The 22,315-nt window shown below is 52.7% G+C and overlaps 1 protein-coding gene across 3 annotated transcripts in view; it reads left to right on the top strand.

Moving 5' to 3' along the window:
* Positions 1 to 22,315, top strand: part of DISP3 (dispatched RND transporter family member 3) — a 57,470-nt gene that overhangs the window by 23,761 nt on the left and 11,394 nt on the right. For all 3 annotated transcript variants that reach the window (XM_029066702.2, XM_029066700.2, XM_029066698.2), the window contains exons 3-12: positions 7,724 to 8,879; positions 9,146 to 9,365; positions 11,508 to 11,644; positions 18,296 to 18,430; positions 18,673 to 18,833; positions 18,968 to 19,107; positions 19,802 to 19,947; positions 20,618 to 20,779; positions 21,762 to 21,923; positions 22,124 to 22,237. In XM_029066702.2, coding sequence (XP_028922535.1) covers positions 7,727 to 8,879; positions 9,146 to 9,365; positions 11,508 to 11,644; positions 18,296 to 18,430; positions 18,673 to 18,833; positions 18,968 to 19,107; positions 19,802 to 19,947; positions 20,618 to 20,779; positions 21,762 to 21,923; positions 22,124 to 22,237 — 2,530 coding nt within the window. In that variant the 5' untranslated portion in view covers positions 7,724 to 7,726. The remainder of the gene's footprint in view (positions 1 to 7,723; positions 8,880 to 9,145; positions 9,366 to 11,507; positions 11,645 to 18,295; positions 18,431 to 18,672; positions 18,834 to 18,967; positions 19,108 to 19,801; positions 19,948 to 20,617; positions 20,780 to 21,761; positions 21,924 to 22,123; positions 22,238 to 22,315) is intronic.

Raw genomic sequence — 22,315 nt, 5'->3', positions numbered from 1 at the left:
GGGGGGGTGGGGAAGGGGAACTAGGTGGATGTTTACAAAGCAAGTCATCCTCTGGCTGCCCCTGATAGAGCTGAAAGCAAATAAGGTTAGCCAGGCCTCCCCTGCTCTCCCATTAAGGACACGCTGATAACACTTGCTATTTAGTTAGCGCACAGCCCAGAGGGTGTTATCTGCTGGTAAGTAAAGGTCAAACCTTTCACAAGCTTAATTTTTCCTCCTCCCACCTGGGCCTGTCAGGGATGCTCCTTTGTTTTGCTGGAGCGATGAGAAGCTAACTGTATTTGTTTCCCCGGCACTGGGGATGAGTCCAGCTCTGTCTAGCCCGCCCTGAGGGATGGGGCTCTGCTCAGAAAAGGCAGAGGCCCATGTGCAAAGCCCCACACGACTGCTAAAGGGTGATGGATGAGCCTGAGAACAGAGTGAGAGGAGATCCTCAGCTGTGCTTGTGTGTCATCCAAGCTGTGGCTGGGCAGATGCTGGGAAGATTGGAGTAGAATTGCTCCTGCTCTCACGGCAGATGAGGGGTATAAAACTGAATTTATGAGAGGTATTCATTCAGTTGCATTTATTGAGCACTCACTATGGGCAGAGCACTGTAGTAAGCACTTGGAAAGTATAATACGGCAGTAAAGAAAGAAAATCCCTGCCCACCTTGGGCTTAGAGTCTGGGGGCATCGTAGGGAGAGGAGACAGACATCAAAACAAGTGACCAAGCTCAATATAAATAAAAAGAATTATAGATACATGCATATATACATAAATGATGTGGGACGGGAGGGGGGGGAAGAGCAAAGGGAGTGAGTTGAGGTGACATGGAAGGGAGGGGGAGCTGAGGTAAAGGGCCATAGTCTGGGAAGGCTTCTTGGAAGAGATACACCTTTAGTAGGACTTTGAAGGGAGTGAAGAGTGATTGGAGGATTTGAGGAGGGAGGGTGTTCCAGGCCAAAGGTAGTACGTGGGCCAGGGGTTGGCGGCGAGGCAGGCAAGGCCGAGGCACAGTGAGAACGTTAGCACTAGAGGAGCAGAGTGTGTGGGCTGAAAGGGTGTACCCTCCAAAGAGGGTACTGACTCTGCTTCCAGGAAAGCATCTACAATACAGTGTAAAAATAAAGACCCAGACCAGTGCTCCTGCTGCTGGGAGGATGAGCCAGAGGGAATACAGTTGGAATCCCAGAATCCTCTGGCTGGGTGGGACCTCGAGATATCATCTAATCCATACCCCTACTTCCCGGCAGGATCACTCCTAAACCGTGCTTGGGAGGCTGATCAGTCTCCTTCCAGTTTAAAGCTCTCTAGAGAAACAGGCTCCACAAGGCCCTTGTGCACACACTCCATTCAGCTTCCATTTCCTCATCTTGAACAGAGTTCTGTCCCCTCCTTCCACATAGGGGAGCATGGAAGGTTTTGTTGTTGTTTTTTTGTTTTATGGTATTAAGCACTTACTATGTGCCAGGCACTGTTCTAAGCCCTGGGGTAGATACAAGCTAATCAGGTTGGACATAGTCCATGTCACAAAGGAGGTTCACGGTCTTAAACCCCATTTTACAGAGGAAATAACTGAGGCACAGAGAAGTTAAGGGACTTGCCCAAGGTCACACAACAGACATATGGCAGAGCTGGGATCAGAACCCAAGTCCTCTGACTCCCGGGGCCTTGCTCTTCTCTATTAGATTCTACTGGGAAGGCTCTGTGGGCCACAGGGAAATAGAGTAGATGTGCAGAATTATATTGTGGTTATTAATAATTATTGTAATAATAATTATTTTTATTGTGACTTTCTGGGTCCTGACTTGGCTGAGAAATGGCCTTGCTGGAGAAAACTGGCTTTTGAAGCTGCTTGTTTGTTTGCTATTTATTGAGCTGTTAGATTTACAACCCACCATACACTCTTTCCTGGCCAGCTCTCTCTCTGGGAGTGGAGCTGCATGTAGCTGGTTTTTCTTTCAAGTTTATTTCTCTTCACTGGCCTGTCCCCAAAACTTCCCTTCCAGGACCTTTCCAGCACTTCTGCCACCCATATATCTTCCTCTGAATTGTCTTTCTCTTATCTTCCTCACTGCCAATTGCAAGTTTCTTCTCTTCCACTCCTTTCCCCTGACTCCCTCCCCGCCATCCTACCTCTGCCCCAAACCCTGCTCCTCCTCCCCAGCCTGGGTGGCACTGTCCACCCTGCCTGGCAGCCACGCTCAGGGAGGAGGCTCTATGACCCCGGACAGCTTTGCCCCCCTGGAGTCTGTCCATCGGCCCACTGGTCACTCAGTCGTTCAATCAGTCAGTCTTCCCTAGCACTGGCGGTGAGCACGGGGATGATCGGGCCCTTGGTTTTGGGGGAGCCAGGGCTGGTGAGGCAATCTGGAGGTTGGCAGACACTCTACTCAGCCAGGGTTCTTAGTCTGACCACCCCATAGGGACTCGTGGACAGAAACCATCTCACCAAACCTTGGCCATCCCTATCCCTGGGGCTGTGTGTTCTGACCCACTCTGGGCCCCAGGAATGGGAAGGCCCAAGTTCTGCCTTCCAGACCTTGTGGTTACCTCGTCCCTCTGCTCTGCCAGAGGGCTGCCGAGGCAGGAGGGGACCCCTGATGGCTCCGATCAGCGGGGCAGCTTCCAGCTGTGGTCCCAGGCCTCCGAAACTAGCTCTCTGCCAGCTTCCTGTCAAACTCCCTGTCAACTACCTGCCAACATGAATCCAGGTGCTTTTTCCAGGGAGCAGGCTTGTGGGCAAACTCGGGCCACAGCAGGCAGCATGGTGAGAGGCGTGGCTAAGCCTCTGGTCTTGTGAGGGACAGGCGAGCTGGGCCATGGACCCCCCTAGGAAAATGAAACCTGATTCCCTCTGTAGGGCACTGTGGGAAGGGAAGTCAACCAATCCCCCCTGCTCCTTGTTCGCTGACATCCAATAAGCAGCAAAATTATCCTGTAAAGTGGCCAAGACCCTTCCAGGGACTGGCAGCATCACTGGAAGGCAGAGAGACAGAAGGCTTTATAGCCTTTCTGGGAGAAATCAGGCTTCAGGGACTCCTCATTGGGAAGAACCTGGATTCCAAAAAACTGCAATGGGTGCTTAAGCCTCATCAAGGGACTTTCCAGATACAAGGGGGAGAAAAAAGGCTCCTGCCTCAGGCTGAGCTCCATGCTGACATGGGAGAAGCAGCATGGCCCTGTAGAGAAGCAGAGGCTTAGTGGACAGAGCAGGGGCCTGGGAATCAGAAGGACCTAGGTTCTAATCCCAGCTCCACCAGTTTCTGCTGGGTGACCTTGGGCAAGTCACTTCACTGTGCCTCAGTTACCTCATCTGTAAAATGGATATGAAGACCGTGAACCCTATGTGGGACATGGACCGTGTCCAACCTGATTGGCTTGTGTCTACCCCAACACTTAGGACAGTGCCTAGCACATAGTAAGCTCTTAATAAATACCATAAACAACCAAAAAGGAGTGGACCAGGGCCTTGTGTTCTGGCTCTTTGACTAATGCTGAGGATTTTGGGAGAGCTAGCCTAGGGACCCCTTCTCTTCAGCCTTTTCTCCGTCTGTCTTCTCGTCACAATGGTGGGGCCCTCGGCTTTGAGAGGTGCCTGTTTCCAGCTTCACCCCAAGAACACCGGAGGCTGGAGGGAAAAGGGAAGAATGCCAGAAGCTACTGAGTCTGATTCCTGGGCCCCAGAGCCAGATGAGGACAAAAACACCCAGCGTCAGGAAGGAAAAACTGATTAGCTTCTAATTGCTGTTAAATTATATATATGTATTTTAAGTAGAATCTGCATGCCTAATGTGATTTTTTTGATTACATTTTAATAGTCTGACTGGGAGTGGTAGGAACAGAAGAGGCATTCTGTAATTCTTAGCAAGAGAGGAAGAAACTGGTAAACAGATTGGCCTCCCTGGCAGCCGCTGTGGATATCAGAGAGTGCGGCCAGCGGGGCTTAATGGGGGTGTGGTCAAGGGATTGAGGTGGGGACTGTGTCGTGGGGGTTTGGGCCTAATCCAGGTGTTGGAGGGGTTGGGGGACGATGGAACTCAGGAGAACAACTGAACCTCCACCAGCTCGGGAGTTTCACAGACCAGGCTGCATCTAAGTGGTGGCCAAATGCGTCATCCATGGCCCTGTCATTTTCAAGAGAAAATGAGATAAGCAGCATGGCCTAGCAGATAGAGCACGGACTTGGGAGTCAAAAGGATCTGGGTTCTAATCCTAGCTCTGCCACTTGTCTGCTGTGTGACCTTGGGCAAATCATTTATCTTCTTGTGCCTAAGTTCCTCCATCTGGAAAATGGGGCTTAAATCCATGAAGCCCCATGTGGGACCTGGACTGTGTCCAACCTGACTATCTGATATCTATCCTAGGGGTTAGTACAGTGCCTGACTCATAGTAAGTACTTAATAAATACCACTGGGGAAATAAGAGGCTTTCAGTTGTCTTTGACCTTGAGGGCACCTTGGCCTTGACTGCAGGACCGAAGCATCAAGAGTGGAAAGTATTCCTGGCTCCTCAGGGGAGCGACCGGAGAAGGGAAGAGGGTATTCAAGGTGTATTTAAGGTCTTGGGGTTTCTCTTCATCCTCTGGAAGAGCAGTGCATAATCATAAAATCTCTCTCCTTTCCCTCTCTCCCCTGCTTTCCTGCTGTCCTCCCTCAGGCCCAGTAAAGACAGTAGCATTTGCCACACTTAGCTTTGTTTGGGCTGCTCAATAGCTGCAATAAAGTAATCAATTTGAGTCATTTTGAGAGCAAGAGAGAAAAGCAAACTGTCATCTCAGGCGTGCATCTCCCCACCTCTGGGCACCTCCCCACCACTGGGCCCCTGAGAGAAGAGCTGCAGCCAGGGACCCTTGGCAGAAGAGCCGCAGCCCCCTCCACCCCCAGGCCCAGCTCCTTCTGTCCCAGGCAGTGGATTCGGGGGTTAGTGATCAATAAAAAAAAGTGATCCAGCGGCCAGAATGGACTTGTGTCAGTGCTATGGGGTGGCACTACTTCTCCAGGTCTTGCCATGCTAGCCCTGGGCGGCTTTCCATAATGATGATGATGGTATTTGTTAAGCGCTTACTATGTATCAAGCGCTGGGGTAGATACAAGCTAATCAGGTTGGACATAGTCCCTGTCCCACATGGGGCTCACAGCCTTAATCCCCATTTTACAGATGAGGGAACTGAGGCGCAGAGAAGTGAAGTGACTTGCCCAAGGTCACATCGAACACAAGCAGCAGAGCCAGGATTAAAACCTAGGTCCTCTGACTCCCTGATCGTGCGCTTTTTCCATTTGGCCATGCTTCATGCTGTGCGTCTGGCTTAACGTGCGTTAGATCTCTGAGCCCGGGGTGCTTGTGTGGCCAACCAATCGTGCAGGCACAAGAAACAGGGCTTACAATTCCGCACCTCCTGCTGGCCTCTGGAGAGTCCCCAGCCATTTCCCAGGTCCTCATCCAAATGCTCTCCCTCCCCCCCAGACCGTGAGTCCCACATGGGATGGAGACCATGGTCCAAGAATATGATGACTAGGTCCTCAATCCCTCTTCTTTCACTCTTTTTACATCATCCTTGCACTTGAATTTACACCCTTTATTCACCTCCCCCACACTCAGCCTCACAGCATTCATATTCATATCCATAATTTATTTATAATAATGATTCTCCCTCTAGACACCTTAGTTCGTTGTAGGCAGAGAGCGTGTCTACCAACTCCGTTCTTTTGTATTCTTCCAAGTGCTTAGTACAGTACTCCGCACTCAGTAAATGCTCAATAAATACATGCTGATGGTATTAGCTTGCTATTTGCCAAACACTATACTAAGCACTGGGGTAGAGCCGAGGTAATTAGGTTAGACACAGTCCCTGTCCCACATGGAGCTCGAAATCTAGGTGGGAGGGAGAGCTGATAATTTCCTGCCTTGGCACCCAAGCAGCTTTTAATAAATGCCATAACGGTTGGGATTATTCGTACTGAGCCTCAGCTGACAGGGAACTTGACATCTGGGAAGGTTGAGAAGCAGCATGGCCCAGTGGAAAGAGTACGGGCCCGGGAATCAGAGGACCTTGGTTCTAATCCTGGCTCCGTCACTCGTCTGCCGTGTGACCTTGAGCAAACCACTTCTTCGTGCCTCAGTTACCTCATCTGTAAAATGGGGATTAAGACTGTGAGCCCCATGTGAGACATGGACAGTGTCCAAACTAATTATTTTGTATCTACCCCAGCTTTTAGTATTCATTCATTCAATAGTGTTTATTGAGCGCTTACTATGTGCAGAACACTGTACTAAGCGCTTGGAATGTACAAATAGGTAACAGATAGAGACAATCCCTGCCCTTTGACGGGTTTACAGTCTAATCGGGGGAGACAGACAGACAAGAACAATGGCAATAAATAGAATCAAGGGGAAGAACATCTCATTAAAACATCTCATTAAAACAATGCTTGGCATAGTAAGAGCTTAACAAACACCATTGAAAAAAGAAAATCTGAGGTGGCGGGGTCACCTGTAGTTACTGGTGAGGCAGTAGCGATGCTGAGCGACCAACCTCCTCTCTCCCTCCTTTCTCGACCCCAGCAGCCTGGGGCCCCAAACCCCCAGCCCCCATTCCCCGGCCTCCCTCCACCATTCACAGAGGCCGCGGGATCGATTCCTGCTGTCAGCCCCTCTGTCTTCCAGGGAACGGCAGTGCCGCTGTGGCAGCAGCCTGCGATTTATTTGCGGGCAGATTCCCCCAACCCTCATCATACTCGCCTTTCCCTGCTGCTGTAGAGTCTTTATTTAGCTGGTGCAAAGAGCAAGGGGCCCTGCCTAGTGTTCTGGCCCCGGAGTGTTTTCGCAAATACAAATTGGGCTCCGGAACAGTTAGCTTGTCTGGTGGGAGGAGGGGAAATGGGACCAGACCGTGAAGTTTAATTATTTTGTCGATAAGAATCTTTGAATATTACCAACATTGTTTCCTTCTCCTCTTTCTAGGTCTCTGCCTTCCTTGCTCCCTCTGCCCCGGGAGTGTTTCTCTCTGCCCTCCTCACCCCCCCACTGGGTCCCCGGCAGCCCCCCTCCTTGCCAGGGAAGAGGGAACAGTTAATTGAAATGAAGCGTGATCAGGAATTTTAATCTGAAAGTCAGCATTAATTAGTCGGGGAGGGTGCAATTAGCTTTCTCGCCTCAGCGCCTGACTCTCTAACTTGGTAATGACTTGCTTTATAGGCCTGAGTTTAGGGGCTGGAAGGACAGGCCAGACCAGCAGGATGGGGTTTGGAGTGGGCAGAGGGCTCACTCAGCAGGGTCTTCTAGGAACCCCCTGCCTGCCATTCCTCCCCCGATCACCCCTCCAACTCTTTCTCCCTCTGACCCACCTTGGGTCCTAAGTGGCTGCCCTCTACTTAGGTCAAGGTGCCTGCTTCTCTTCTTGCTGGGGGCCAGTGTGGCCCAGAGAGATTGGGCCTCAAGCTCTGCTTGTGATCCTTCCTCTCTCTGGGATCGGTCGGAGCTTCCGGGTTAGACCGGTGAAGGTTCTGAGGTAGATCTGGGAGGGGGGAAGCTGCAGTGGAGGGGAGGTGATGGAGGAAGGGGATCCGGCAATCTTGTCTTCCTGCCCGGCTGTGTTTTCAGGAGTGGTGGCCCTCCCACCTAACAGGGCCGCCCCGTGTTAAGAAATCTAGTGCCACAGAGGGATCTGCCTTGTGGCCGGTCCCGATCCGTTCCCTCCGGGCCCCGCTAATGTCTCCCTCCCTCTTTCTGCCTTCCACAGGAGATGGACCCAGAGGACGAGCCTTTGTTGCAAGACGCGTGGCTGGATGAGGAGAGAGAGGGAGAGGAAGATGAGGAGGAGGAAAAAGAGGAAGAGGAGGAGAGGGAGGCGGCTGCAGAGGCCTGCCACAGGCCCCAGAAGGGTGGGTGGGGCCCTGAGCTATGCGGGCCCTGTGGCCGGAGGCCCCAGACTCCACCCCCCCGGCTGCCGGCCTCGGGCTTCTGGAGCGCCCTAGGCTGGGCCTTCACCAACCCCTACTGTGCCAGTCTGGTGCTGTTCCTGGGGTGTGCCGTACCCACAGCCCTGGCCGCCCTGATGTTCCTGCGCTACCCGACCCTGGACATCGACATCTCCTATAACGCCTTTGAGATCCGCAACCACGAGGCCTCGCAGAGATTCGACGCCTTGGCCCTGGCTCTCAAGTCCCAGTTCGGCTCGTGGGGGCGGAACCGGCGAGACCTGGCGGACTTTACTTCCGAGACCCTCCAGCGGCTCATCTCTGAACAGCTGCAGCAGCTCCGCCTGGGCAACGCCTCCCATCTGGGCAGCAGCTCCCGGCTCCGGCGCGGGGTCCCGACCTCTGATCCCGGAGGGCCACTCCCACCGAAAGCCCGGGTCACCGATCCAGAGAAGGATGACCGGTGGGCCACCCCTGCTCCCCGAGGGTTCTCGGCCAATCGGAGCAGACTCTCCTGGGTCGTGACAGCGCCCTTTCCGGGACGGGAACCGGCCAACAGGAGAGGGTGCCATCCCCACTGTGAGGGTCCGCCCCTCAGAGGTTGGACGGCCAATCGGAGTGGGCGCCTCCGGCGGGGGGCCTCCCGGTGGGACTACTCCCGAGCCTACGTGAGCACCAACACCCAGGCTCATGCCCACTGGCGCATCGAGCTCATCTTCTTGGCCAGGGGCGATGCTGAGAAGAACATCTTCACCACAGAGAGGCTGGTCACCATCCACGATATCGAGCGGAAGATCATGGACCACCCTGGCTTCCGTGAGTTCTGCTGGAAGCCCCACGAGGTCCTCAAGGACCTGCCCCTGGGCTCCTACTCCTACTGCTCCCCGCCCAGTTCCCTCATGACCTACTTCTTCCCCACCGAGAGGGGTGGCAAGATCTACTACGACGGGATGGGACAGGATCTGGCCGACATCCGAGGTGAGGCCCCTCCCTGGGGCGACTGCTTTTTGTTTTGGGGGAAACTGGGCCAGGACCGGTCTGGGGAAAAGGAGGAGCAACTGAACTGTGGAGACCAGGGAGCATTGGGTTGGGATCCAGCCAGGAAAGCTTCCCGGTGGAGGTGGGCTTTGAGCTGTGATTTCACAGATGGCAGATGCGAGGCTGTCCTGGTTAGCCGTGAGCGGTGACTCGGGACTGAGGTGGTGGACAAGGTGAAATCTGTGAATGTCCCCCCCCCCCCTTAGGGTCCCTGGAGTTGGCCATGACCCACCCGGAGTTCTACTGGTACGTGGACGAGGGGCTGTCGGCAGAGAACATGAAGAGCTCCCTCCTGCGCAGCGAGATCCTCTTTGGGGCGCCCCTCCCCAACTACTATTCGGTGGAGGATCGCTGGGAGGAGCAGCGCACCAAATTCCAGAGCTTCGTGGTCACCTACGTGGCCATGCTAGCCAAGCAGTCCACCAGGTGAGCAGACCCAAGCCCAGACTGAATGGGGATAGCGGCGACCCCTCCTTGCTGAGTTGCTTTCACCCCCGCACCTCCAGGTCCTCTTGCCCAAGGCTGTAGTGTGTACAGGTGAGTGAGATGCTTCTTTCACTGATTTTGTGGCCTGCAAACCCAGAGGGAGGACGGACTGCTACAGCGTTTCTTGGACTGGTAAGAATTCACACTAATCTGCAAGGCAGCTTTAGCCCCTGGAGGATGGGACTGACTGGAAATCAGGTCAGCTAGGTTTCATCCCAAGCTCTGTCCCCGACCTGTGCGTCCACATTTATCATTCCATCCCCCTGCCTCCTGTGTATCTTCATTCCTACTCGCTTCCATCCCTTCTCCAAACCAGACTTCCGGAGGGCCCCAAAGCGCTTGGAGAGCTCTAGCTGCTAGAGGCTTTGCAGGCCACAGACTCATTCATTCACTCATTCAATCATATTTATTGAGTGCTTACTCTGAGCAAGACACTGTACTAAGCGCTTGGGAGAGTACATTACAACAATAAACAGACACATTCCCTGACCATGAGTGTGGAGACAGGTCCAATGCTGCGGGGTCTCTTTCCTAACTTTTCGGAGTTGGCTTTCCCAGCAGGAGGGAGGCTTAAGAGAATAGAAGACTGGGAAGCCCAACTTCCTCTTCTCCCCAGTCTTCTGCTGGGTGGCCAAACCGGCCCAGCTGCACCTGCTCCCAGCTACAGCCTCCTTGCTTGCAAGCCCCAGGCAGATGAGGCTGGGCAACCCGGCGGCTCTGCTCTCCCGGCCTGCATCCCGTATCAGAGGCTAAGTGGAATGAGCTCCCCAGCACGGAGGCAGCCGCCCATCGGGCAGCCCTTGCCTCTGGCTGCTGGAGGAGGCCAAGGCCAGGGCAGCTGAGCAGAGAGGGGCAGGCCCTGCAGGGCAGAGGGAATGAAGACACCCCCAGCAAGGGTCAGGAAGAGCACTTAAGCAGTTAAGAAGAATGGATTACCGCCTTGCTCCCGCTATGCCGGTTTATTGTGTTGCTGGTTTTAATTATCTGGGATTACCTCAGCTTGGAGCCAGTCTCAAGCAGCCAGGCCGGTAAATCATGAGGCTCTTGATAGGCCTGGGCTTTGTCTGCGCCCGCTCCTTATTACCTTTGTGCTTAATATAATCAGCCGTGATTAAGATTCCAGGTGGAATTTGGAGGTTGCTGGCGTGTTTACTGATGGCAAAAACTCTATTAATGTCAGCGACCGCCAGACACCAGAAGAATTAAAAATTAAAAATAAAAATTGAGCAGTGATTGAAGATCGGCTTTCTCCTCCCCAGTGTTCTCTCTGCGGATTGCTTGGGGTACCTGGGGCTGGCAGCCTCTCTGTCACTGGAGGAAAGGCTTTCCCACGGCTTTCTGAGAGAGCCACCAACTTCCTCTTCTCCCCCTGTTCTCTGCCATGGTGTGGGAGGGAATTCAGCTATGTCAAAGTCTCAAGGCTGGGAGGTTCTCTGGAGATCAACATGTCCATCCCCTTACCTCCACTTGGTCCCTCTCTCCCTTTCCTCCAAACATTTTGGGGATTTAGACATTTCTCCAGTTCTGTGTGACCTCATTTGGCAATATCCACTTCAGAGGTAGAGTTAATAATAATAATGTTGGTATTTGTTAAGTGCTTACTATGTGCAGAACACTGTTCTAAACGCTGGGGTAGGTACAGGGTAATCAGGTTGTCCCACGTGAGGGTCACGGTTAATCCCCATTTTACAGATGAGGTAACTGAGGCCCAGAGAAGTTAAGTGACTTGCCCACAGTCACACAGCTGACTACTGGCAAAGCCAGGATTCGAACCCATGACCTCTGACTCCCAAGCCCCGGCTCTTTCCACTGAGTCACGCTGCTTCTCTAAGTTCTCTGAGTTGGGGCTGAGGTATTCTCTCTTTCCCCAGTGTTTCTGCCTGCAAACATGACCGGGAAGAATTAGCATGTCGGCTCTGAATCTTTCTGGACGCAGTTTGCTTTCGGTCAGAATTCACTGTCGGTGGAGATTAATTGTTCTCCTTCCCCCATGCAGAAACACCGGTTCACAGCTTATCTGTGTGTTTTTTTTTCTCTCTCTCTCTCCCCTGTTCTACTCCCACTTTCCTCTCCCCCTCACAGCAAAGTCCAGGTGCTGTATGGAGGAACCGATCTGTTTGATTATGAAGTGAGGAGGACCTTCAACAATGACATGCTGTTGGCCTTCATCAGCAGCAGCTGCATCGCTGCCCTCGTCTATATCCTCACCTCCTGCTCAGGTAGGATTCTGCTTCCTGTTCGTCTCTACTCCAGCAATTAACCCTTCCTCTCCTTCCTAATCAATCAATCAGTGATATTTCTTGAGAGTCATCTGTGGAAAGCACTGTACTAAGGACCTGGGAGAGGGCAGTAGAGTTAGTAGACATGATCTTGGTTCACAAGAACCAAGTGGGGGAAGTGGACACTGAAATAATCACGGTAACTGTGGCATTTATGAGGCAGTTATTATAACTCAAGCACTGTACTAAATGCTGGGGTAGGTAAGAGGTCAGACGCAGTCCCTGTTCCATATGGGGCTCACATCAGAAGAGGAGAGATGAGAAAACGGAGGCATAGAGAAGTGAAGTCGTTTGCCTGAGGTCACACAGGAGGCAAATAGCAGAGCTGGGAGTAGAACCCAGGTTTCGAAGCCCGTGTTCTTTCCATGTATCGGAGGAAGAAGGAAAAGGGGATAGGTAAGTGAGTTAGTCCTTAAGTAATAGGGTATGTAAGGTATGTACATAAGTGATATGCGAGTTTGTGAGTCCCTAAGGGTTGAGGTGGCACCCACAGGATGAAGTGGCCATTGTGAAGATGAAATCTGGTGAGAGGATGAAACTGAATTGGGGAAGGCCTCTGGAAGGAGATGAAATTTCAGGAGGACTCTGAAAATAGAGAGAACAGACTGTTGGATTTGAAGAGGAAGAGAGTTCCAGGAAGGCCTTGATCATCAGTCAACCAATTAATCAATTGTATTTATTTAGGGCTTACTGTATATAGAGAAGCAGCGTGGCTCAGTGGAAAGAGCACGGGCTTTGGAGTCAGAGATCATGGGTTCAAATCCCGGCTCTGCCACTTGTCAGCTGTGTGACTGTGGGCAAGTCACTTCACTTCTCTGTGCCTCAGTTCCCTCCTCTGTCAAAGGGGGATTAAGATTGTGAGCCCCACGTGGGACAGCCTGATTTCCTTGTGTCCACCCTAGCGCTTAGAACAGTGCTCTGCACATAGTAAGCGCTTAACAAATACCAACATTATTATTATTATAGAACACTGTACCAAGCATTTGGGAGGGAACAATAGAGTTGGTAGACGTGATATCTGCTCTCGAGGAGCTTTTGGTCTAGTCCTGGAGACAGACATTACTACTGAATGAATATCTCATTTATTTTATTTATTGAGCACTTAGTATGTGCAGAGCACTGTACTAAGCGCTTGGAATGTACAATTCGACAACAGATAGAGACAATCCCTGCCCAATGATGGGCTCACAGTCTAAATGGGGGAGACAGCAAAGCAAAGCAGAGCAAAACAAAAACAAGACAACATCATCAAGATAAATAGAATCAAGGGTATGTACACCTCATTAACAAAATAAATAGGGTAATAAATAATATATACAAATGAGCACATTGCTGAGGGGAGGGGAAAGGGGAGGAGCAGAGGGTGGGAGGGGAGGGGGAGCAGAGGAAAAGGGGGCTCAGTCTGTAGAGAAGCAGCGTGGCTCAGTGGAAAGAGCACGGGCTTTGGAGTCAGAGGTCATGAGTTCGAATCCCAGCTCGGCCACTTGTCAGCTGTGTGACTGTGGGCAAGTCACTTAACTTCTCTGGGCCTCAGTTACCTCATCTGTAAAATGGGGATTAAGACTGTGAGCCCCATGTGGGACAACCTGATTCCCCTATGTCTACCCTAGCGCTTAGAACAGTGCTCGGCACATAGTAAGCGCTTAACAAATACTGACATTATTATTATTATTAAAGGCCTCCTGGAGGAGGTGTGCTCTCAGTAGGGCTTTGAAGAGGGGAGGAGAGTTAGTTTGGCGGATGTGAGGAGGGAGGGCATTCCAGGACAGTAGTAGGACGTGGGCCAGGAGTCAACGGCGGGATAGGCGCGAACGGGAGACAGTGGGGAGGTGAGCGGCAGAGGAGCAGAGTGTACGGGGTGGGCAGTAGAAAGAGAGAAGAGAGGTGAGGTAGGAGGGGGCAAGATGATGGAGAGCTTTGAAGCCAAGAGTGATGAGTTTTTGTTTCATGTGAAGGTTGATAGGCAATCACTGGAAGTTTTTGAGGAGGGGAGTGACATGCTCAGAGCGCTTCTGTAGGAAGATGATCCGGGCAGCGGAATGAAGAGTAGACTGGAGTGGGGAGAGTCAGGAGGAAGGGAGATCAGAAAGGAGGCTGATGCAATAATCCAGTCAGGATATTATGAGAGCTTGTACCAGCACGATAGCAGTTTGGATGGAGAAGAAAAGGCGGATCTTGGCGATATTGTGAAGGTGAGACCGGCAGGTGTTGGTGACGGATTGGATGTGTGAAGAACGACACCAAGATTGCGGGGCCCCGTGAGACTGGAAGGATGGTCGTGCCGTCCACAGTGACAGGGAAGTCAGGGAGAGGACAGGGTTTGGGAGGGAAGTTAAGGGGCTCAGCTTTAGACATGCTGAGTTTTAGGTGGCAGGCAGACATCCAGGTGGAGACGTCCTGGAGGCAGGAGAATTGAGCCTGGAGGGAGGAGGAGAGAACATGGGAGGAGCTGTAGATATGAGAAAAGACAGAGTATAAAAATATGTACAAAAGTGCTGTGGGGCAGAGAGTGTGGTATCATAGTACTGAGGGAGTACAGACCCAAATGCATAGGTAACACAGAAGATAGGGGACAGGAGGGATTCATCTTCCCGAGGAGGCCTGGGCTAAGGAGATATAAAGAGGTGTCCTAATCTACCACTGGCTTCCCGTGTGACCTTGTCCAAATCTCTCAACCTATCTGGGCAAGAGTTTCCCTATCTCTGTCAGTTTCGGTCTCAACAGTATCACGTCCCTATTGCTGTTCAGAGCACTGTAATAGGCCCTTGAGGAATAAACAGAAAATGCATAAAAGTCAAGGCCTGCCCTTAAGAAACTTACAAACTCATGGGGAAGCATATTTAGAATGATGAGTATGCAGTGATAAAAAGAGCAGGAGAGAAGCTATAAATAAGAAACACAAGTGGATAAGTACATCAGTGAGAAATAAATGAATAGAAATGCTCATGGAGGTGGTCTGCACGAGGTGGTCTGTGAAATGCAGTAAATTCTTCTTGGTCCCGACCATCCTGCCAGGGATATGGTTGGGCTGGTGGGGGAATGTAAGAGCAGAAACTGGCCATTACTGGCTTGAACCTGTTGGTACATCCAGTCCAGTGTTCTTTCTCTGGCAGCAGCTGGATGCAGTGGGAGGAATCCCAGGTCCCAGGGGATTCAGGCTCAGGGGTGCTCTCTGGAGTAGAGCAAGACTTGAAAGATTTGATCAGCGCCCACTATCAAGATCTTCCCTCAAAATGATGTGACATGCTGTGCCTCCTCCAGTTATCAGTATCGCTATTATTGGAGGGAGTTGGGAGGAGCGGAGTGACCTAGATAATGTCATTTTAGGCCCGGTTCTTTAATCTCCAGAGGAACCGGGAGCCTCCCCATGGCCCAGGGCTCCTTTCCCCGAATGGTATCTTTCCCTCCCCCGCTGACCAGGCTAAATCATTGTCTCCTTCCTCAACGTTCCCACCTGTCAGACACTTGGGGACGATTCTCACCTTGTTCAGCCTGCCTGTCCACATTTAGCTCCTTTAATCTGGCCTCATACATCATCTGCCTTGCTTCGTTGCACTCCACTGGCCTCCCTCTGAGCCTGCTCTGGTTCTGCTGCCCGGGTCCAGCAGCTGCTGGGGAAAAGATGTGCAGAGGGAGGCTCCCCTGCTGACTGGCTGGGGCAGTGTTAAGGGGTGGGGGAAGGGAGGGGAAGGGAGAAGAAGAGGGAAGAGGGAGGAAGAGGGGGAGGAGGGAAGATGGGATTAGGAGGAAGGGAAAGAAAGGGGAGCAGGAATTAGGTGGGAGGGGAAGGAGGAGAAGCAGGGAGAAATTTAAGCTAGTTTTAGGCAGGGAATGTCTCTGTACCTTGTTATATTGTATACTCCCAAGCACTTAGTACAGTGCCCTGCACACAGTAAGTGCTCAACAAATACGATTGAATGAACGACTTTAAACAGCACTTGGTACCGTGCCTGACGCGTAGTAAATGCTTAACGAATACTATAAAAAAGGAAGGAGGAGGGAGAGGAGGGAGGTGGAGGAGTAGAGTGGGGGGCCAGAGAGGGAAGGGGAAAGAGTGGGATGGGGGAGAAAAAGGGAGGAGAAGGAGGAGGAAGGAGGAGAAGCAGTGTGGCTCAGTGGAAAGAGCCTGGGCTTGGGAGTCAGAGGTCATGGGTTCTAATCCCTGCTCCGCCACTTGCCAGCTGTGTGACTTTGGGCAAGTCACTTAACTTCTCTGTGCCTCAGTTACCTCACCTGTAAAATGGGGATTAAAACTATGAACCCCATGTGGGACAACCTGATCGCCTTGTATCCCCCAGCGCTTAGAACAGTGCTTTGCACATAGTAAGGGCTTAACAAATCCCACCATTATTATTAAGGCCATGCTGAGCAGATTTTGCCTGACTTATTATTTCTCCCTTTCCCCTCTCCCCACTTTCCTCCTCCTAATCTTTCTGGTCTTGGCCTTTCCCCTCTGGGAAGATCATGGAATTATGCCTGGTTGTAACCGCCTGCATTTTCTATAGAAATATAGGCTGAAAGATCATCCAGTCCATCCCTCTACCTACAGTCTGCCTTTACCTGACACTCTACCAGCAACGAATATCGATTTTATTCTAAAAGTCCTCCAAGAAGGGAGGCTCCCTTGGCAGCTCAGTCCAGTGCTTAGAGGCCCTTGCTAAAATCAGGAAATTCTTCCTTCTCTCTAATCCAACTGGCTCCTGCTGCTGGGTAAACCTAGTTTCACTCCTGAATCACAGAGCTCTGTCATCTCCAACCGCCCGTCCCCTTTCCCCCATCCCCACTGGGCCTCTCTCCCTCAGGGCACTTGTCTGACCTGATCCAGTTTTCCCTAACCCCTCCCTTCTCTCCCACTCCCAGGCCTTTGATCTTCCACCCATCCCTAATGCAGTCAAGTATCCTTCAGCTGGTCCTCGGTCAAGGAGGGGCTCTTGAAACGGGGAGGGTATTGGCACAGCCTAGTGGAAAGAACACAGGCCTGGGAGTCAAAGGATCTGGGTTTTAATCCTGACTCTGCCACTCACCTGCTGAGGGACCTTGGACTAGTCACTTCCCTTCTCGTCTGTGCCTCAGTTCCCTCAACTGTAAAAGGGGGATTCAATTAATCAGTGGTATTTATTGAAGGCTTAGTGTGTGCAGAGCAGTTCAAAACCTGTTCTCCCTCTCTCCTAGACCGTGAGCTCCATGGGGGACAGGGACCATGTCCAAACTGATAAACTTGTATCTACCCCAGTGCTCGGCACTCAATAAGCACATAACATACCACAATTATCATAGCATGACGTAGTGAATAGAGCATGGGCCTGGGAGTTAGAAGACACTAGGTTCTAATTCCTGCTCTGCCACTTGTTTGCTGGGTGACCCTGGGCAAGTCGCTTCACTTCTCTGTGTCTGTTACCTCATCTGTAAAATGGGGATTGAGACTGTGAGCCCCACGTGGGACAGGGACTGTGTCTAACCCGATTTACTTGTACCCTCCCCACCTCCCCAGTGCTTAGTATGGTGCCTGGCACATAGTGAGCGCTTAACAGATGCTATTATTATCCCCTCTAGACTGTAAGCTCACTGTGACCATTCATTCAATTGTATTTATTGAGCACTTGCTATGTGCAGAGCACTGTACTAAGCATTTGGAATGTACAATTCGGCAACAGATAGAGACAATCCCTGCCCAACAACAGGCTCACAGACTAAACATTCATTCGTTCATTCGATCATATCTATTGAGCCCTTACTGTGTGCAGAGCACTGTACTAAGTCCTTGGAAAGTACATTTTGGCAACAAATAGAGACAATCCCTACCCCACAACAGGTTCACAGTCTAGAAGGGGGAAGCTGGGAATGTTTCTTTTTATTGTTGTACTGTACTCTCCCAAGAGCTTAGTATAGTGCTCTGCACTCAGTAAGTGCTCAATGAATACAATTGAATGAATGAATATTATATAGAGAGGGATATTTTCAGACTCTAGGAGATAAAATAGTTCAAAGAAGGTTGGACCCCATCGGGGGACTTGGGACATCTCCCTTCAGGGGGACTTGGGTTTTTCAAGGGATGGGGCCAGAGCAGGAATGACCAACTGCTGATCTCACTGGCTTCTGCCCAGGGATGTTGTCAATCAATCAATCAATCAGCCAGTGGCATTTATTGAGCGCTCACTATGTGCAGAACACTGTACTAAGCACTAGGGAGAGAACAATACAACAGAATTACCTGACACATTCCCTGCCCATTATGAGCTTACAGTCCAGAAGGGGAGACAGACATTAGTATGAATAAATAAGTCATTTATAACATACAGTTGAAAGACTTGCAAATAGTATGTACCAATCCCTAGAAGCCCAGATTCAAAAAATGCTACCCAGTGGACTGGGAGTTTGTCCAGATGCTGGGTTGGGGTCGAGGGGATGATGGTGAGCCCCTCAGACTGGTTTTAGATAGGATGCTCCAGAGTCCAGATAGAGTCTCCCCTTGAGACAGTTCTCTGGCCCCCTGTTCCTCACCTCCAAGGTGAACAAGGCCACTGGAAGAATGGTGGAAGCTTCATCCCACCAAGGGCCCCTATCCCACCTCCACCCCCTCACTCTCCACAGTGTTCCTGTCATTCTTTGGGATCGCCAGCATTGGGCTGAGCTGCCTAGTGGCCCTTTTCCTCTACCATGTCGTGTTTGGAATCCAGTACCTGGGCATCCTCAATGGGGTGGCCGCCTTCGTCATCGTAGGGATCGGTGAGTCCTCTTCAGTTGCCGTAGTGACCACCCCTGCCCCTGGGCCCAACCAGAGCCTTCCCATCCGAGTAGCAGCTTGGTTCCTGTGGGGTGAGAGTGGGATAGGGAGGGCTTTATTCCTGGAATCGGGGGGATTTGGTGGAGCCCCGCCCAAACCTCCCGGCCCCCTCGACCCGCTGCCGGCTGGGCAGGGCCTCCTTGGGCCGAGGCCCCATTCCCCGACCTTCTGCCGGATCCCCCAGGGGTGGACGATGTCTTCGTCTTCATCAACACGTACCGCCAGGCCACCCACCTGAGGGACCCCCAGCTGCGCATGATCCACACCATCCAGACGGCCGGCAAGGCCACCTTCTTCACGTCCCTGACCACGGCCGCCGCCTACGCTGCCAACATCTTCTCCCAGGTGAGGCTGGGGCTCAGCTGGCTGGGCAGGGTACCCCAGCCTCCCTGGGGAACTGGGTGGGGGAGGGCAGGTCCCACGCACACCCCCAAACCTCTGCCCTCTCCACCTTCCTCTTCTGGCCTCCCCGGTTTCAGATCCCGGCCGTCCACGACTTTGGTCTCTTTATGTCCCTCATTGTGTCCTGTTGCTGGTTGGCGGTGTTGTTCACCATGCCTGCGGCCCTGGGCATCTGGAGTCTATACGTGTCTCCGCTGGAGAGCTCCTGCCAGGCTAGGTGAGCTGCCCCAGGGTCAAAGTGGGGAGGGTGATGGGGCCCTGCTGGCCTCTCTGGACTCTCCTCCCCTATATCTCGGTGGTCCTCCCTGCCTACACCCGTAACCGTTTGCAGTCATGAGTCAGAGTTGCGGGGGAGCTCTTTTTGGATCCAGCTCTTTGTTCCCAGCACCTTCCAGGGACATAATGTCCATCATCCCCCTTTGCCTCCCCACTGGGGATGGACAGCTGGACGTTTTGGAGTGGCACTGAAGTCCAACAGAAAAAATATTGACTTCGCTTGACCCAGCTGCTCCTCAGTGCCAGAGGTGGATCAGGTCTCCCTCCCTTCCTCCCTCTCTCTTCCTCTCCCTTCTTTTTTCCCCTCCCTCCTTCTCTCCTTCTCTTCCTCCCTCTCTCCGTCTCTCTCTCTCTCCCTTTCCATAGCCCAGAAAACCATCAAATGCTCTAGGCCTCAAGAAACGTGGGTGGACAATCTAAGAAAATTGATCGGGCAGAGGGCCTAAGGGAAATCAGACCTCGGAGATGCTCCCTGGCCTCTGCCTCTTCTTCTCTTCCCTTTCGGGAGTGTGCTCACAGGAACCAGTTTAAGGGAACTCAGCACTGGTGAAGGGTGGCAGTTCCCAGGCATCTTCCGGGGCAGCCGTGGGAGAGGGGATCGCTCTGGGCTCATGGGACCACCACTTCCTCCTTAGCTGCCAGCACACATGCGGCAAGAAGAGCTCCCTCCATCTGGCTGAAGATGTGTTCCTCACCTGGGACACCCCGGGAGGGTCCTCTCAGAGCTCTATGCCCTACCTAGATGATGACATCCCCTTGCTGAGCGTGGAGGAAGAGTCAGGTGAGACCAGAATCACAGAATCAGGCTAGGGTCAAAAATTGTTCCCTGCCCCAGGCCTGAGAGGGGAGCCAGGCTGGCCGGGGAACCAGGGGGTCCCGGCCCTTCCCTCCCCCCCAAAGCCTCAACTTCCCAGGCTGGGCTAGACACGATGGCTGTAGACTTTCCCCGCCATGAGTCTCCAGGGTGGTCTACCCCTAAGGTCATGTCCTCTGCAGCTCAAGACCTGAGTCCCCCTCCCTCTCTTGAGACAGCTGGATCAGCTAGCCCAAGCCCTGAGTGGACATCCACGGCACAACTGAGAAATGTAGCCCAGGGGATAGAGCACAGGCCTGGGAGTCAGCAGACTTGAGTTCTAATCTCAGCCCCTCCACTTGCCTGCTGTGGGACCTTGGACTTATCATTTCCTGTGTCTGCAGTGCCTGTTTTATCATTTGTAAAAAGGGAATCAAATACCGGTTTTCCCTCCCCCTTAGGGGACAGGGGCTGTGATCAATCTAATTATCTTGTATATACCCAAGTGCTTGACACCTAACAAGTGCTTAAAAAAAATCCCAGTTATTATTCCGAGCTGGGTATCCCACACACTCACCTTCCAGCTCACCACTGAGCTCCACTATCCCCAAGCCGAGGCTAGCTGTCTCTGACGTCCCCTGGGACTGTGCCCTTCCAGCGTCTCTGGAGGTGGGGGATGTGCCCCTGGTGTCCGTGCTTCCCGAGAACCTGCAGCAGCCCCCTGAGCGGGGCGGCCGGGGCCAGCTGATCAACCAGCTGCAGGAGCTGCTCCACCAGTGGGTGCTGTGGGCGGCAGTGAAGAGCCGCTGGGTGATCGTCGGTAAGAGCTGGGTCGGCTCGCGCCCCTTCCCGGGTCTCCACTCCCTGCCCCTCCGGACTCCCCCGGAGCCCTCCTGCTATTTCCCTTGTTGGACTGGCAAATTGCTGGGAATTGCAGCCACAGCTGCCTTAATAAATAATTCATCACCTGAGCTTCCACCCTGCTTCTTCCTCATCTGCCCTGCTGCCCCACTCTGCACTTCCCTTCCTCATCCTGTTCCCCTCCTATCCCCTCCTCCTTTTCCTCCTCCCTCCCCCCAACTCCCCAAACCTCCCATTCCCCTATCAGTAATTGATTTTCACGCCTGTCTCCCCGTCTAGACTGTGAGCTCCTTGTGGGCAGGGAATGTGTCTATCAGGTCTACTGTATTGTTCTCTCCCAAACGCCTAGTCCCATGCTCAGCACACAGTAAGCGCTCCGATAAATACCACTGATTGTGTGATTGATTAAGAAAAAGGACTCACCACAACAGAGTCAAACTAGCACTGGGGCTGAGCCCAAGGGCATTAAAATATTTTTCATCGGTGTTCCTTCACATCTCAGCTGTCCAGTCTCCTTGGTTGCCACTGCCTTAGCAGCTTAGGCTGGGAGTAGGGAGTCCCTGCTAGTCTTTAGGCCCGCTTCTTTCTCTAATGGCAGAGCCCTGGCCTTCTCCTGCCATGACTGGGGCCCCGACCAGCTACAGGGGACATTTAAACTCCTCCTCAGGGCCCCTCCAAGCCCCCAGATTTGATCAGGCTAGCCTTCCCCAGCAGCCCTCCCGGTCCTCCCAGAGGAACCCAAGCCGAATAGATGAATCTAACCTGAATTTTTTTGAATTTTCTGCCTGGTTATGGCCAATCGCATAGTGACTCTGGGTAAACCTGCTTCCCAGATGCCGCCCCGGCCGCTTGGCTGGAGGTGGAAGAGAGAAGGGCTTGGCTGGGATGGGTGTAGTTTGCCCCCATCCAAGCCTCCCCTCGGGGGTGGACTCTCTTTACAGGACTGTTTGTCGCCATCCTCATCCTGTCGCTGTTCTTTGCCAGCCGGCTCCGCCCAGCGAGCCGGGCCCCTCTCCTCTTCCGTCCAGACACCAACATCCAGGTGCTGCTGGATCTGAAGTACAACCTGAGCGCTGAGGGCATCTCATGTGTCACCTGCTCAGGTGAGAAGTCCCGATGTTGGATCAGGGTGTGGTGGAGGCTGGGGTGGGGGAGTGAGGCACTGAGAGGGTCTCCCGGGGCTCCCGATTTCATCACCGCCTCTGAGCCGGCCCGGGGGATGGCACCCCATCCCCGGGGCCTCTGCCTCGCTCCTCTCCTTGAGCCGGCCGAGTTTCCCTCCCTGACTCAGTATGTGGGACAGGTCTGTTTCAGGAGAAGCCCCACAATCTGCAGAACAACATCAGGACTTCACTGGAGAAGAAGAAGCGGGGTTCCGGTGTGCCCTGGGGCAGCCGGAGTGAGGCTTCCCAGCAGGGTCAGTCTTGGGGGTAGGGGAAGGGAGCGGGATGTGTGGGCCCACAGCAAGTGCTCAATAAATACCATAGACGGAATG

Source organism: Ornithorhynchus anatinus, chromosome 5, assembly GCF_004115215.2.
Source record: "Ornithorhynchus anatinus isolate Pmale09 chromosome 5, mOrnAna1.pri.v4, whole genome shotgun sequence".
Classification (NCBI taxonomy): domain Eukaryota; kingdom Metazoa; phylum Chordata; class Mammalia; order Monotremata; family Ornithorhynchidae; genus Ornithorhynchus; species Ornithorhynchus anatinus.
The sequence above is the reverse complement of the archived record's forward strand: the minus strand, read 5'-3'. Positions and strand labels throughout refer to the sequence as shown.